The sequence below is a fragment of the Dendropsophus ebraccatus genome, chromosome 12, assembly GCF_027789765.1.
Source record: "Dendropsophus ebraccatus isolate aDenEbr1 chromosome 12, aDenEbr1.pat, whole genome shotgun sequence".
NCBI classification, from domain to species: domain Eukaryota; kingdom Metazoa; phylum Chordata; class Amphibia; order Anura; family Hylidae; genus Dendropsophus; species Dendropsophus ebraccatus.
Window position 1 is genome coordinate 89947228 of NC_091465.1, and position 16575 is coordinate 89963802.

General features: G+C 56.0%; 1 protein-coding gene across 1 annotated transcript in view; it reads left to right on the plus strand.

Moving 5' to 3' along the window:
* Positions 1–16424, plus strand: part of TMCO4 (transmembrane and coiled-coil domains 4) — a 45475-nt gene extending 29051 nt beyond the window's left edge. The window contains exons 11-14 of the mRNA XM_069946465.1: positions 2142–2226; positions 2491–2608; positions 6891–7008; positions 15871–16424. Coding sequence (XP_069802566.1) covers positions 2142–2226; positions 2491–2608; positions 6891–7008; positions 15871–16233 — 684 coding nt within the window. The 3' untranslated portion in view covers positions 16234–16424. The remainder of the gene's footprint in view (positions 1–2141; positions 2227–2490; positions 2609–6890; positions 7009–15870) is intronic.
* Positions 16425–16575: the final 151 nt, after the last annotated feature.

Consider the following 16575-nt stretch of genomic DNA (forward strand, 5'->3'; position numbering starts at 1 on the left):
GTCAGCTATACCTCCCCTGTTATATGGGCAGCTGTCAGCTATACCTCCCCTGTTATATGGGCAGCTGTCAGCTATACCTCCCCTGTTATACGGGCAGATGTGCAGCTGACAGCTATACCTCCCCTGTTATATGGGCAGCTGTCAGCAATACCTCCCCTGTTATATGGGCAGCTGTCAGCTATACCTCCCCTGTTATATGGGCAGCTGTCAGCTATACCTCCCCTGTTATACGGGCAGATGTGCAGCTGACAGCTATACCTCCCCTGTTATATGGGCAGCTGTCAGCAATACCTCCCCTGTTATATGGGCAGATGTGCAGCTGACAGCTATACCTCCCGTGATATACAGGCAGATGTGCAGCTGACAGCTATACCTCCCCTGTTATATGGGCAGCTGTCAGCTATACCTCCCCTGTTATATGGGCAGATGTGCAGCTGACAGCTATACCTCCCCTGTTATATGGGCAGCTGACAGCTATACCTCCCCAGTTATATGGGCAGCTGTCAGCTATACCTCCCCTGTTATATGGGCAGCTGATAGCTATACCTCCCCTGTTATATGGGTAGCTGATAGCTATACCTCCCCTGTTATATGGGCAGCTGTCAGCTATACCTCCCCTGTTATATGGGTAGCTGATAGCTATACCTCCCCTGTTATATGGGCAGCTGACAGCTATACCTCCCCTGTTATATGGGCAGCTGACAGCTATACCTCCCCTGTTATATGGGTAGCTGACAGCTATACCTCCCCTGTTATATGGGCAGATGTGCAGCTGACCGCTATACCTCCCCAGTTATATGTGTAGCTGACCGCTATACCTCCCGTGATATACAGGCAGATGTGCAGCTGACAGCTATACCTCCCCTGTTATATGGGCAGCTGACAGCTATACTTCCCCTGTTATATGGGCAGCTGACAGCTATACCTCCCCTGTTATATGGGCAGCTGACAGCTATACCTCCCCTGTTATATGGCAGCTGACAGCTATACCTCCCCTGTTATATGGGCAGCTGACAGCTATACCTCCCCTGTTATATGGGCAGCTGTCAGCTATACCTCCCCTGTTATATGGGCAGCTGACAGCTATACCTCCCCTGTTATATGGGCAGATGGGCACCACATGTGCAGCTGATTTTTCAGCAGAGCAGAAGGCCTGATCCCCTGTCCTTGCTCGGTCATCAGCCGATCGCCGCCCCCCTTGGCTGATAATTGCTCCATGTATATGGCCGCTATACCGTGCAGACATCCATTCCCTACTGCCCCCTATTGGTCGTTGCTTCTCTCAGTCATTGTTTGACCGTTAAAAAAGCTTTGACAGGACTGGAAAGTATGAGCTCAACCAGAATCTGCTCCAGGTTGGAGACGTCCATCCCCCTCGAGACTTTACCACTGTCATGGTGCAGCGGAGTGGGAGGTCTCTGGCGTGTCTCCTGGGTGGGACACTGACTGACAGGACCGCCGCTTCCAGAAGGGGGCAGGAGAGATGTATCCTGAGGAGAGGTCAGAGCAGACGTTCCTCATGTGTCTTGTGGCACTCTTTCTCTTTCTTTCTTTCTTTCTTTCTTTCTCTCATGTTCAGTTTGTGGCAGTCTCTGTGTGTGTGTGTGTCTCTCTCTCTCGCGCCATCTCTCTCTTACTCTCTTCCTGTCGCTCTCTCCCTCTTGCTCCCTCTCTCTCATATTTTGTACCACCCTTGCGACAGTCTGTCTGTGTCTCTCACTCTCTCATTCTCTCTCTCATGTCCTGTACCTCTCTCTCTCCCCCTCTCTCTCCCCCCCCCCCCCCTCTCTCTCTCTCTCTCTCCCTCCCCATGGATGGGGGGGGGGTCTTGCTCGTGTGTGCTGTGATCTCTCTGTAATGACTCTGGCCTCTTAGCTGGATAACTGGTAATTGTGTGCCTGAGTGCGGATTACTGGCGGCCACTTCATCACGTCTCTGCTATTCTGTGTACAGCCGCTTAGTCAGGCACAGCTGGGGGGCGTCAGCTTCTGCGCTGCCACCGCATGTACCCCCAGGGTATAGAGGGTTGGGGGGTCATCTGCTGCATGTGTACCCCTGGGGTATGGTGGGGGTTCTGCGATCACTATAGCACCCCTCCTGCAGGTAGATCCACACACAGCTTTATTTGTTTACTTCCTCAGGGTCGGCGGCCAGTCACACTCATTGGCTTCAGCCTGGGGGCGCGGGTCATCTACTTCTGTCTGCAGGAGCTGGCACAGGAGGCGGGTAAGACCCCCAGCATCATTGACAGCCAGGGTGTTCTGTAATTGCCGACACATTGCCTGCTGTAGTATCACATTCAGGAGTCTGGGAAAGCTGTGTGACATTCCCTCCCTACTGACTTCAGTATTGGCAGCCATATTGGCAATCCTATAGCTGAATCAGATGACCCCTCCCTATAATGTTAGTCTTCCCAGTAGTGGTGTGTTATATTATAGAGTGTACTGGTGTGATATGTAACTTATAATATCATGGAGGATGTGGCGGCAGGTGCAGAGGGGATCATCCAGGACGTGGTGCTGCTCGGAGCCCCTGTAGAAGGTGACGTGAAGAAGTGGAGGCCGCTCACACGCGTGGTAGCCGGACGGCTCATCAATGGCTATTGCAGGTACAGACATCAAGAACCCCCCCCCCCCCCCAGCCTATAGATGTTTATATACCCCTGTACATAGGAGTGCTGGACCTCATCTTGCCTCCAGGACCACAGCAGGTGCAGGAATATCTCCCCAATGTGGTCAGGAGGCTTCTCACAGTCCTTACATAGATCATGACCATGTTCCTGGAGCCGGAGAATGGAGAGGAGAGCTCCCTGCCATGTTTTTGGAGCCGGAGGATGGAGAGCTCCCTGCCATGTTCCTGGAGCCGGAGAATGGAGAGGAGAGCTCCCTGCCATGTTCCTGGAGCCGGAGGATGGAGATCTCCCTGCCATGTTCCTGGAGCCGGAGGATGGAGAGGAGAGCTCCCTGCCATGTTCCTGGAGCCGGAGGATGGAGAGGAGAGCTCCCTGCCATGTTTTTGGAGCCGGAGGATGGAGAGCTCCCTGCCATGTTCCTGGAGCCGGAGAATGGAGAGGAGAGCTCCCTGCCATGTTCCTGGAGCCGGAGGATGGAGAGGAGAGCTCCCTGCCATGTTCCTGGAGCCGGAGGATGGAGAGGAGAGCTCCCTGCCATGTTCCTGGAGCCGGAGGATGGAGAGGAGAGCTCCCTGCCATGTTCCTGGAGCCGGAGGATGGAGAGGAGAGCTCCCTGCCATGTTCCTGGAGCCGGAGGATGGAGAGGAGAGCTCCCTGCCATGTTCCTGGAGCCGGAGGATGGAGAGGAGAGCTCCCTGCCATGTTCCTGGAGCCGGAGGATGGAGAGGAGAGCTCCCTGCCATGTTCCTGGAGGATGGAGAGGAGAGCTCCCTGCCATGTTCCTGGAGCCGGAGGATGGAGAGGAGAGCTCCCTGCCATGTTCCTGGAGCCGGAGGATGGAGAGCTCCCTGCCATGTTTTTGGAGCCGGAGGATGGAGAGGAGAGCTCCCTGCCATGTTCCTGGAGCTGGAGGATGGAGAGGAGATCTCCCTGCCATGTTCCTGGAGCCGGAGGATGGAGAGCTCCCTGCCATGTTCCTGGAGCCGGAGGATGGAGAGCTCCCTGCCATGTTCCTGGAGCCGGAGGATGGAGAGCTCCCTGCCATGTTCCTGGAGCTGGAGGATGGAGAGGAGATCTCCCTGCCATGTTCCTGGAGCCGGAGGATGGAGATCTCCCTGCCATGTTCCTGGAGCCGGAGGATGGAGATCTCCCTGCCATGTTCCTGGACCCAGAGGATGGAGAGGAGAGCTCCCTGCCATGTTCCTGGACCCGGAGGATGGAGAGGAGAGCTCCCTGCCATGTTCCTGGAGCCGGAGGATGGAGAGGAGAGCTCCCTGCCATGTTCCTGGAGCTGGAGGATGGAGAGGAGATCTCCCTGCCATGTTCCTGGAGCTGGAGGATGGAGAGGAGATCTCCCTGCCATGTTCCTGGAGCCGGAGGATGGAGATCTCCCTGCCATGTTCCTGGAGCCGGAGGATGGAGATCTCCCTGCCATGTTCCTGGACCCAGAGGATGGAGAGGAGAGCTCCCTGCCATGTTCCTGGACCCGGAGGATGGAGAGGAGAGCTCCCTGCCATGTTCCTGGAGCCGGAGGATGGAGAGGAGAGCTCCCTGCCATGTTCCTGGAGCCGGAGGATGGAGAGGAGATCTCCCTGCCATGTTCCTGCAGCCGGAGGATGGAGAGGAGATCTCCCTGCCATGTTCCTGGAGCCGGAGGATGGAGAGGAGAGCTCCCTGCCATGTTCCTGGAGCCGGAGGATGGAGAGGAGATCTCCCTGCCATGTTCCTGGAGCCGGAGGATGGAGAGGAGAGCTCCCTGCCATGTTCCTGGAGCCGGAGGATGGAGAGGAGATCTCCCTGCCATGTTCCTGGAGCCGGAGGATGGAGAGGAGAGCTCCCTGCCATGTTCCTGGAGCCGGAGGATGGAGAGGAGATCTCCCTGCCATGTTCCTGGAGCCGGAGGATGGAGATCTCCCTGCCATGTTCCTGGAGCCGGAGGATGGAGATCTCCCTGCCATGTTCCTGGAGCCGGAGGATGGAGAGGAGATCTCCCTGCCATGTTCCTGGAGCCGGAGGATGGAGAGGAGATCTCCCTGCCATGTTCCTGGACCCGGAGGATGGAGAGGAGATCTCCCTGCCATGTTCCTGGAGCCGGAGGATGGAGATCTCCCTGCCATGTTCCTGGAGCCGGAGGATGGAGAGGAGATCTCCCTGCCATATTCCTGGAGTCCATCTATGACTATACCACCCCTGTATATGTCGTATATTGTCCTGCTGACTGTCTCCTCCTGCTATAGGGGAAATAGATGCCACGGTGGGACTTCCTCTGAATCATTTCTTGGTGTTTTTGCAGAATGAATAATGTGATAAATAATTATAAGGAAATCCAGGAATAGATGTGAGCGCAGAGACTGTGGGGGAGGAGCGGAGTATAGGGGGGTGGGGATCATCGTTGACATCTGCTGTAATATATAGAGCATGCTCTATATGGGGGTCAGGTGATCACTGTGTGCGCTCTATATGGGGGTCAGGTGATCACTGTGTGCGCTCTATATGGAGGTCAGGTGATCACTGTGTGCGCTCTATATGGGGGTCAGGTGATCACTGTGTGCGCCCTCTATATGGGGGTCAGGTGATCACTGTGTGCGCCCTCTATATGGGGGTCAGGTGATCACTGTGTGCGCCCTCTATATGGGGGTCAGGTGATCACTGTGTGCGCCCTCTATATGGGGGTCAGGTGATCACTGTGTGCGCCCTCTATATGGGGGTCAGGTGATCACTGTGTGCGCCCTCTATATGGAGGTCAGGTGATCACTGTGTGCGCCCTCTATATGGAGGTCAGGTGATCACTGTGTGTGCCCTCTATATGGGGGTCAGGTGATCACTGTGTGTGCTGTATATGGGGGTCAGGTGATCACTGTGTGCGCCCTCTATATGGGGGTGAGGTGATCACTGTGTGTGCCCTCTATATGCGGGTCAGGTGATCACTGTGTGTGCCCTCTATATGGAGGTCAGGTGATCACTGTGTGTGCCCTCTATATGGGGGTCAGGTGATCGCTTTGTGCGCCCTCTATATGGGGGTCAGGTGATCGCTTTGTGCGCCCTCTATATGGGGGTCAGGTGATCGCTTTGTGCGCCCTCTATATGGGGGTCAGGTGATCACTGTGTGCCCTCTATATGGAGGTCAGGTGATCACTGTGTGCGCCCTCTATATGGGGGTCAGGTGATCACTGTGTGCCCTCTATATGGGGGTCAGGTGATCACTGTGTGCCCTCTATATGGAGGTCAGGTGATCACTGTGTGCGCCCTCTATATGGGGGTCAGGTGATCACTGTGTGTGCTGTATATGGGGGTCAGGTGATCACTGTGTGTCCTCTATATGGGGGTCAGGTGATCACTGTGTGCGCTGTATATGGGGGTCAGATGATCACTGTGTGCCCTCTATATGGGGGTCAGGTGATCACTGTGTGCGCCCTCTATATGAAGGTCAGGTAAACACTGTGTGTGCCCTCTAAGTGGAGGTCAGGTGATCACTGTGTGCGCCCTCTATATGGGGGTCAGGTGATCACTGTGTATGCTGTATATGGGGGTCAGGTGATCACTGTGCGCCCTCTATATGGAGGTCAGGTGATCACTGTGTGCGCCCTCTATATGGGGGTCAGGTGATCGCTTTGTGTGCTCTATATGGGGGTCAGGTGATCACTGTGTGCGCCCTCTATATGGGGGTCAGGTGATCACTGTGTGCGCCCTCTATATGGGGGTCAGGTGATCACTGTGTGCGCCCTCTATATGGAGGTCAGGTGATCACTGTGTGCGCCCTCTATATGGGGGTCAGGTGATCACTGTGTGCGCCCTCTATATGGGGGTCAGGTGATCACTGTGTGCGCCCTCTATATGGGGGTCAGGTGATCACTGTGTGCGCCCTCTATATGGGGGTCAGGTGATCACTGTGTGCGCCCTCTATATGGGGGTCAGGTGATCGCTTTGTGTGCTCTATATGGGGGTCAGGTGATCACTGTGTGCGCCCTCTATATGGGGGTCAGGTGATCACCGTGTGCGCCCTCTATATGGGGGTCAGGTGATCACCGTGTGCCCTCTATATGGAGGTCAGGTGATCACTGTGTGCGCCCTCTATATGGGGGTCAGGTGATCGCTTTGTGCGCCCTCTATATGGGGGTCAGGTGATCTCTGTGTGCGCTGTACATGGGGGTCAGGTGATCACTTTGTAAGCATCTCTCACACTTCTTACATGAGATGCTAGGAGTTGTAGTTCGCCTGTATGTGTGATATCCTGACATGTCTCCTCTTCTCGTTGCAGAGGGGACTGGCTGCTCAGCTTTGTGTACCGCAGCTCCTCGGTGAAGCTCAGCGTGGCCGGACTGCAGCCCGTGGACCTGGATGACCGCAGGATGGTGAATGTGGACCTGTCCTCTGTGGTGAGAGACGTATAATATATATAATATCTCAATACGGGGGAAGAGAGACCAGGAAGTGTTTGTACTGTTATCCAGGTCATACACATTACATGAACATCCTAACTATATGATGTAGGGGTCCGGAGGGAGGGGACTGGGGAGGGGTCCGGAGGGCGGGGACGGGGGACCGGGGAGGGGTCCGGAGGGAGGGGATGGGGCAGGGAAGGGGTCTGGAGGGTGGGGACAAAGGAGGACGGAGGTGACAGAGGAGAAGGGGGGCAGAGGAGGAAGGGTCCGAAAGGGAGGGGGACAGGGGAGGGGTCCGGAGGGAGGGGGGGTGCAGGGGAGGGATCTGAAGGGAAGAAGAAGACGGAGAGGGGTCTGGAGGGAGGGGACAGAGGGGTCTGGCAGTGATTACTTGGTACACTTGCTGGGCCCCTTCTATCTATGCATATGGGGGGTGAAGTGTTGGGGTGTGCACTCTCTGTATCATCCCCTCGCTCCCTTATGGTGATGTCTCTACAAAGGATCCCGGCTCTCCTCACACCTCCCCCCGAGGATCAGCTATAAGAGCCTGGACGCCATCTTTCTCGCACTTCCCCCGCTCGGCATTACTTTTCTTGGAAATGCTGGGACGTCTTTTGTCTCGGTTGGATGTAATTATCCAGAATCCTCTCTGGTTCCTCTTGTGCAGCGATGTTAATAAGGTTCAGGATTAAGATGCGAGTGCGGTGTGTGCGTATACAGCAGCCTCTTCACTGCTCCTAATGCCTGTAGAGAGCGGCTGGAGAGCGCCGTATGTGCACCAGTGGCCTCCTCACTGCTCCTCACCACCAGAGCGCTCTCCTAATCTGTCAGGGTGTCCTCCCCCTCCCCCCTAAGGGGGCGCTGTCCTCATCTGTCAGGGTGGCCGCCTCGCCACCAGGGGGCGCTCTCCTCATCTGTCAGGGTGGCCTCCTCACCACCAGGGGGCGCTGTCCTCATCTGTCAGGGTGGCCTCCTCGCCACCAGGGGGCGCTCTCCTCATCTGTCAGGGTGGCCTCCTCACCACCAGGGGGCGCTCTCCTCATCTGTCAGGGTGGCCTCCTCACCACCAGAGCGCTCTCCTAATCTGTTAGCATGGCCACTTCACCCCTGGGGGGGGGGTGCTCCCCTCATCTGTCAGGGTGACCTCCCCCTCCCCCCTAAGGGGGCGCTGTCCTCATCTGTCAGGGTGGCCGCCTCGCCACCAGGGGGCGCTCTCCTCATCTGTCAGGGTGGCCTCTTCACCACCAGGGGGCGCTCTCCTCATCTGTCAGGGTGGCCTCCTTACCACCAGGGGGCGCTCTCCTCACCTGTCAGGGTGGCCTCCTTACCACCAGGGGGCGCTCTCCTCACCTGTCAGGGTGGCCTCCTCACCCCTGGGGGGGCACTGTCCTCATCTGTCAGGGTGGCCTCCTCACCACCAGGGGGCGCTCTCCTCACCTGTCAGGGTGGCCTCCTTACCACCAGGGGGCGCTCTCCTCACCTGTCAGGGTGGCCTCCTTACCACCAGGGGGCGCTCTCTTCACCTGTCAGGGTGGCCTCCTCACCACCAGGGGGCGCTGTCCTCATCTGTCAGGGTGGCCTCCTCACCACCAGGGGGCGCTGTCCTCATCTGTCAGGGTGGCCTCCTTACCACCAGGGGGCGCTGTCCTCATCTGTCAGGGTGGCCTCCTCACCACCAGGGGGCGCTCTCCTCACCTGTCAGGGTGGCCTCCTTACCACCAGGGGGCGCTCTCCTCACCTGTCAGGGTGGCCTCCTCACCCCTGGAGGGGGTGCTGTCCTCATCTGTCAGGGTGGCCTCCACACCCCTGGGGGGGGCGCTGTCCTTATCTGTCAGGGTGGCCTCCTCACCACCAGGGGGCGCTGTCCTCATCTGTCAGGGTGGCCTCCTCACCCCTGGAGGGGGCGCTCTCCTCATCTGTCAGGGTGGCCTCCTTACCACCAGGGGGCGCTGTCCTCACCTGTCAGGGTGGCCTCCTCACCACCAGGGGGCGCTCTCCTCACCTGTCAGGGTGGCCTCCTTACCACCAGGGGGCGCTCTCCTCACCTGTCAGGGTGGCCTCCTCACCCCTGGAGGGGGTGCTGTCCTCATCTGTCAGGGTGGCCTCCACACCCCTGGGGGGGGCGCTGTCCTTATCTGTCAGGGTGGCCTCCTCACCACCAGGGGGCGCTGTCCTCATCTGTCAGGGTGGCCTCCTCACCCCTGGAGGGGGCGCTCTCCTCATCTGTCAGGGTGGCCTCCTCACCACCAGGGGGCGCTGTCCTCATCTGTCAGGGTGGCCTCCACACCCCTGGGGGGGGGGGCGCTGTCCTCATCTGTCAGGGTGGCCTCTTCACCCCTGGGGGGGCGCTGTCCTCATCTGTCAGGGTGGCCTCCTCACCCCTGGGGGGGCGCTGTCCTCATCTGTCAGGGTGGCCTCCTCACCACCAGGGGGCGCTCTCTTCACCTGTCAGGGTGGCCTCCTCACCACCAGGGGGCGCTGTCCTCATCTGTCAGGGTGGCCTCCACACCCCTGGGGGGGGGCGCTGTCCTCATCTGTCAGGGTGGCCTCTTCACCCCTGGGGGGGCGCTGTCCTCATCTGTCAGGGTGGCCTCCTCACCACCAGGGGGCGCTGTCCTCATCTGTCAGGGTGGCCTCCTCACCACCAGGGGGCGCTGTCCTCATCTGTCAGGGTGGCCCCCTCACCCCTGGGGGGCGCTGTCCTCATCTGTCAGGGTGGCCTCCTCACCCCTGGGGGGCGCTGTCCTCATCTGTCAGGGTGGCCTCCTCACCACCAGGGGGCGCTGTCCTCATCTGTCAGGGTGGCCTCCACACCCCTGGGGGGGGGCGCTGTCCTCATCTGTCAGGGTGGCCTCCTCACCCCTGGGGGGCGCTGTCCTCATCTGTCAGGGTGGCCTCCTCACCACCAGGGGGCGCTCTCTTCACCTGTCAGGGTGGCCTCCTCACCACCAGGGGGCGCTCTCTTCACCTGTCAGGGTGGCCTCCTCACCACCAGGGGGCGCTCTCTTCACCTGTCAGGGTGGCCTCCTCACCACCTGGGGGCGCTGTCCTCATCTGTCAGGGTGGCCTCCTTACCACCAGGGGGCGCTCTCCTCACCTGTCAGGGTGGCCTCCTCACCACCAGGGGGCGCTCTCTTCACCTGTCAGGGTGGCCTCCTCACCACCAGGGGGCGCTGTCCTCATCTGTCAACCGTTGCTGCAGGATCCCAGTCCAGGTGTTCATCTTATGTCTTATCCTTTCCTGGAAAAGCTGGGTGACTAGCAGTATTGCTGGGGATTGTTCATGTATCACCAGTCATAGTAATAGATCTCTGCAGTACGTGACGCTCTCAGCTCTGCTACATCTGCCCCGGGGCTCATCCATTCCCTCCTCCATATATATATGTGTGTGTTTCTGCTTCAGCGCTGCTCAGATAGCAGACGTGATCTCAGTAATGAGAGGCCGGGCCTCGCTGAGTGCGGACCCTGTGGGGAGATGGGCCCGGCGGCCTCCATCCTCTGCACGTGGTACATCAGGAGGCATTAACGTCCATTTGGGACAGGACGCCTGAGTGAGCACTGCGCAGGGTATAAGACTGACAGCTGCGAAAGAAGAGTCTGCAGGATATATAGGCTTAAAGGGGCTTTACACAGTATTACATTGATGACATGTCCCTTTAAGAGAGGTACCTGAAGGTGCAGCTGACTTCATGCAATGAACATGTATAGGATACACCTGTGTGATGTCATATGGCCTGGGATGGTTATTATACACCTGTGTGATGTCACATGGCCTGGGATGGTTATTATACACCTGTGTGATGTCACATGGCCTGCGATGGTTATTATACACCTGTGTGATGTCACATGGCCTGGGATGGTTATTATACGCCTGTGTGATGTCACATGGCCTGCGATGGTTATTATACACCTGTGTGATGTCACATGGCCTGGGATGGTTATTATACACCTGTGTGATGTCACATGGCCTGGGATGTCACATGGCCTGGGATGGTTATTATACACCTGTGTGATGTCACATGGCCTGGGATGGTTATTATACACCTGTGTGATGTCACATGGCCTGCGATGGTTATTATACACCTGTGTGATGTCACATGGCCTGGGATGTCACATGGCCTGGGATGGTTATTATACACCCGTGTGATGTCACATGGCCTGGGATGGTTATTATACACCTGTGTGATGTCACATGGCCAGGAATGGTTATTATACACCTGTGTGATGTCACATGGCCAGGAATGGTTATTATACACCTGTGTGATGTCACATGGCCTGGGATGTCACATGGCCTGGGATGGTTATTATACACCTGTGTGATGTCACATGGCCAGGAATGGTGGCGTGTGTCATTTTAAAGGGCATCAGTCATGATAGATTTTTAGAAACCTTTATAACTTTGTTAGATTTACCCTTGGTGCCAGGTGATGTTAGTGATGTCATTGCTGTTCCTGGACCCCTGAGAGCCCCCTCCGAAGCTGCTTCTCTACCTACTTCTCTGGTTAGTCACAGCGCAGCAGAGCTTTATAGGTGATGAGAGAAATGGGAAGCCTTGATTTACCTTTCAGGCCCAGTGTGGACCTTCGGGGGGGAGGGGGGCAGACTAACACTTCTCCTGTACCTAGCACAAGCCAAGCCCCACCCCCACCTAGTGGCCAGGAGAGCAGGGTCACATGGAGGAAAATGGTTAGAAACCATAGTGACCATTAAAGCAGCAGACCCAGTGTGAACACGGCCTAATAGTGAGCAGAGGCTGATGGTTCCATCCGGGGTCCCCATGACTCCGCTATGTAACTGGTTGGTGGTCAGGGGGAGCTCTTCGCTCTGCAGATGTCTGTCTCGTCTCCCCATTACTCGGCTGTGTATCTGGTTGGTGGTCGGGGGGAGCTCCCTGCTCTGTGGCTGTTGGTCTTGTCTCCCTATTACTCTGCTATGTAACTGGTTGGTGGTCGGGGGGAGCTCCCTGCTCTGTGGTTGTCGGTCTCATCTCCCTATTACTCGGCTATGAAACTGGCTGGTGGTCGGGGGGAGCTCCTTGCTCTGCGGCTGTTGGTCTTGTTTCCCTATTACTCGGCTGTGTATCTGGTTGGTGGTCGGGGGGAGCTCCTTGCTCTGTGGTTGTCGGTCTCATCTCCCTATTACTTGGCTATGTATCTGGTTGGTGGTCGGGGGGAGCTCCTTGCTCTGTGGTTGTCGGTCTCATCTCCCTATTACTTGGCTATGTATCTGGTTGGTGGTCGGGAGGAGCTCCCTGCTCTGTGGTTGTCGGTCTCATCTCCCTATTACTTGGCTATGTATCTGGTTGGTGGTCGGGGGGAGCTCCCTGCTCTGCGGCTGGTGGTCTCATCTCCCTATTACTCGGCTGTGTAACTGGCTGGTGGTCGGGGGGAGCTCCTTGCTCTGTGGTTGTCGGTCTCATCTCCCTATTACTTGGCTATGTATCTGGTTGGTGGTCGGGAGGAGCTCCCTGCTCTGTGGTTGTCGGTCTCATCTCCCTATTACTTGGCTATGTATCTGGTTGGTGGTCGGGGGGAGCTCCCTGCTCTGCGGCTGGTGGTCTCATCTCCCTATTACTCGGCTGTGTAACTGGCTGGTGGTCGGGGGGAGCTCCTTGCTCTGTGGTTGTCGGTCTCATCTCCCTATTACTTGGCTATGTATCTGGTTGGTGGTCGGGGGGAGCTCCTTGCTCTGTGGTTGTTGGTCTCATCTCCCTATTACTTGGCTATGTATCTGGTTGGTGGTCGGGGGGAGCTCCTTGCTCTGTGGTTGTTGGTCTCATTTCCCCATTACTTGGCTATGTATCTGATTGGTGGTCGGGGGGAGCTCCCTGCTCTGTGGTTGTCGGTCTCATCTCCCTATTACTTGGCTATGTATCTGGTTGGTGGTCGGGGGGAGCTCCCTGCTCTGCGGCTGGTGGTCTCGTCTCCCCATTACTCGGCTATGTATCTGGTTGGTGGTCGGGGGGAGCTCCCTGCTCTGTGGTTGTCGGTCTCATCTCCCTATTACTTGGCTATGTATCTGGTTGGTGGTCGGGGGGAGCTCCCTGCTCTGCGGCTGGTGGTCTCGTCTCCCCATTACTCGGCTATGTATCTGGTTGGTGGTCGGGGGGAGCTCCCTGCTCTGCGGCTGTCGGTCTCATCTCCCTATTACTTGGCTATGTATCTGGTTCGTGGTCGGGGGGAGCTCCCTGCTCTGCGGCTGGTGGTCTTGTCTCCCTATTACTCGGCTGTGTAACTGGCTGGTGGTCGGGGGGAGCTCCCTGCTCTGTGGATGTCGGTCTCATCTCCCTATTACTTGGCTATGTATCTGGTTGGTGGTCGGGGGGAGCTCCCTGCTCTGCGGCTGTCGGTCTCATCTCCCTATTACTTGGCTATGTATCTGGTTGGTGGTCGGGGGGAGCTCCCTGCTCTGCGGCTGTTGGTCTTGTCTCCCTATTACTTGGCTATGTATCTGGCTGGTGGTCGGGGGGAGCTCCCTGCTCTGTGGTTGTCGGTCTCATCTCCCTATTACTTGGCTATGTATCTGGTTGGTGGTCGGGGGGAGCTCCCTGCTCTGTGGATGTCGGTCTCATCTCCCTATTACTTGGCTATGTATCTGGTTGGTGGTCGGGGGGAGCTCCCTGCTCTGTGGATGTCGGTCTCATCTCCCTATTACTTGGCTATGTATCTGGTTGGTGGTCGGGGGGAGCTCCCTGCTCTGCGGCTGTCGGTCTCGTCTCCATCCATTATCCTGATATGAATAAGTCATGGATCTCCCATCAGTCCCGGCTGCAGCCTGTGAGGTTCTTCCCTGGGGACTCTGCCGTGCGCTCATCTCTGCTGCGTATATAGGGCAGACCCCCCCCCCCCCCCCTCCATACTGCCCCCCGGAGGGAGGACGCCGCAGGTGAAGGAGCTTCAGTGTCTGAGCTGTTCTCTCTGTGAGAACATGCTAGGAGTTGTAGTTCTGCAGCCACCCGCTATAGGGTCACATGATAGAAGCCGCCCTGTTACCTACCAGCTGCTGTAGAACCACAAGTCTCAGCCATCCCTGATGTTACATCCTATCGTCCTATGTGGAGGTTCTTTACTGACACTACAAGTCTCAGCCATCCTTGCACCTCCTTCAGCTGCAGATACAGCTGGTTACCAGCCCTTGTAGTACTACAGGTTCCAGGTACTCCACTACATCATGTTCTATACCTGTGACCTCCAGTTGTGGTAACACTACAACTCCCAGCATGCCCTGCCAACATCCCCTGACCTGTGACCTCCAGCTGTGGTAACACCACAACTCCCAGCATGCCCTGCCAACATCCCCTGATCTGTGACCTCCAGCTGTGGTAACACCACAACTCCCAGCATGCCCTGCCAGCACCCCCCCCCCCCCCCCCAGTATAGGGCAGTGATCTCAGTAGGGCAGTATTGGTGGACTACATCTCCCAGCATTGTCTGTGGCTCCTGTGCTCAGTCATGTGATCATGTTGAGTGCGGACCCTCAGAGAATATAATTGTTGCATCGCCCCCACCTGGCATAAGTTAATTACAGTTTGGGGTTAATGGCCAACTTGGGGGGGGGGGGGGGAGATCAGCTGCTCTGTACACTGTATACCGTATAAACCCCTGCTCTCTGTATACCGTATAACCCCCTGCTCTCTGTATACCGTATAACCCCCTGCTCTCTGTATACCGTATAAACCCCTGCTCTCTGTATACCGTATAAACCCCTGCTCTCTGTATACCGTATAAACCCCTGCTCTCTGTATACCGTATAAACCCCTGCTCTCTGTATACCGTATAAACCCCTGCTCTCTGTATACCGTATAAACCCCTGCTCTCTGTATACCGTATAAACCCTTGCTCTCTGTATACCGTATAAACCCCTGCTCTCTGTATACCGTATAAACCCCTGCTGTCTGTATACCGTATAACCCCCTGACCTCTGTATACCGTATAATCTCCTGATTGTGCCGCTCTCTATTCTGTGTGATCTCCTGATTGTCGCTCTCTATATACCGTATAATCTCCTGATTGTTCCGCTCTCTATATACCGTATAATCTCCTGATTGTGCCGCTCTCTATATACCGTATAATCTCCTGATTGTGCCGCTCTCTATTCTGTGTGATCTCCTGATTGTTCCGCTCTCTATATACCGTATAATCTCCTGATTGTTCCGCTCTCTATATATACCGTATAATCTCCTTATTGTCGCTCTCTATATACCGTATAATCTCCTTATTGTCGCTCTCTATATACCGTATAATCTCCTGATTGTTCCGCTCTCTATATACCGTATAATCTCCTGATTGTTCCGCTCTCTATATACCGTATAATCTCCTGATTGCGCCGCTCTCTATATACCATATAATCTCCTGATTGTGCCGTTCTCTATATATACTGTATAATCTCCTGATTGTCGCTCTCTATATACCGTATAATCTCCTGATTGTTCCGCTCTCTATATACCGTATAATCTCCTGATTGTTGCTCTCTATATATACCGTATAATCTCCTGATTGTCGCTCTCTATATACCGTATAATCTGATTGTTCCGCTCTCTATATACCTTATAATCTCCTGATTGTTCCGCTCTCTATATATACTGTATAATCTCCTGATTGTCGCTCTCTATATACCGTATAATCTCCTGATTGTCGCTCTCTATATACCGTATAATCTGATTGTTCAGCTCTCTATATACCGTATAATCTCCTGATTGTTCCGCTCTCTATATATACTGTATAATCTCCTGATTGTCGCTCTCTATATACCGTATAATCTCCTGATTGTTCCGCTCTCTATATACCATATAATCTCCTGATTGTGCCGCTCTCTATTCTGTGTGATCTCCTGATCGTGCCGCTCTCTATTCCGTAGGTGAACGGACACCTGGACTACATGAAGCAGATGGACACCATCCTGAAGGCCGTGGGCATCAAGACGAAGGATTGTCGCCTGGAGGAGCAGAACGGCCTCCTGCACCCGGGGATCCTCGCTCCACAGCAGAGCTGTGCGGGGGAAGGAGGAACGCAGAGCGGGGAGGGGGAGGAGGCTTCACCCTGGGACTGGGAGCCGATCCCTGCAGCCTCACCCCCCTGCCCCCGCTGCAGCACAGCGCAGGGGGAGGAGACAATCTGTAAGGACTTCACCAACAATAACACCGCCACCAAAGATCCAGAGAGAATAACCCCTCACCTGACCGAGTACGACCCCGGGGGCAGCCGCAGTGCCGTAGGGTGACCAGACCCAAAGGCTTAGATACTGTGATACACTCACAGCATCCATCACTCGTCACCATCGGACTGGTCCATCCCATGTTGGTAAACCTGATACTCCTGGGGGTGAAGCTCCTCACATAGCCATGGGTTTTAGCTCTGCTGCCTTATAGGAGACATGTGATCTCCTGCTGCCAATAAAAAGACGTCTTCTCATGTGACGCATCACACGTCTCCGGTCTGCGCCGCTCCCAGCGCTCTAGGGGGTCAGTAGGAGTGTCTGTTCCCCCTCTTCCCTGGTGTGGTACAGTCCATGCATCATACAGGAGCTGCTGCTGGATGAGATGGTGACCACACAGAGAGCACA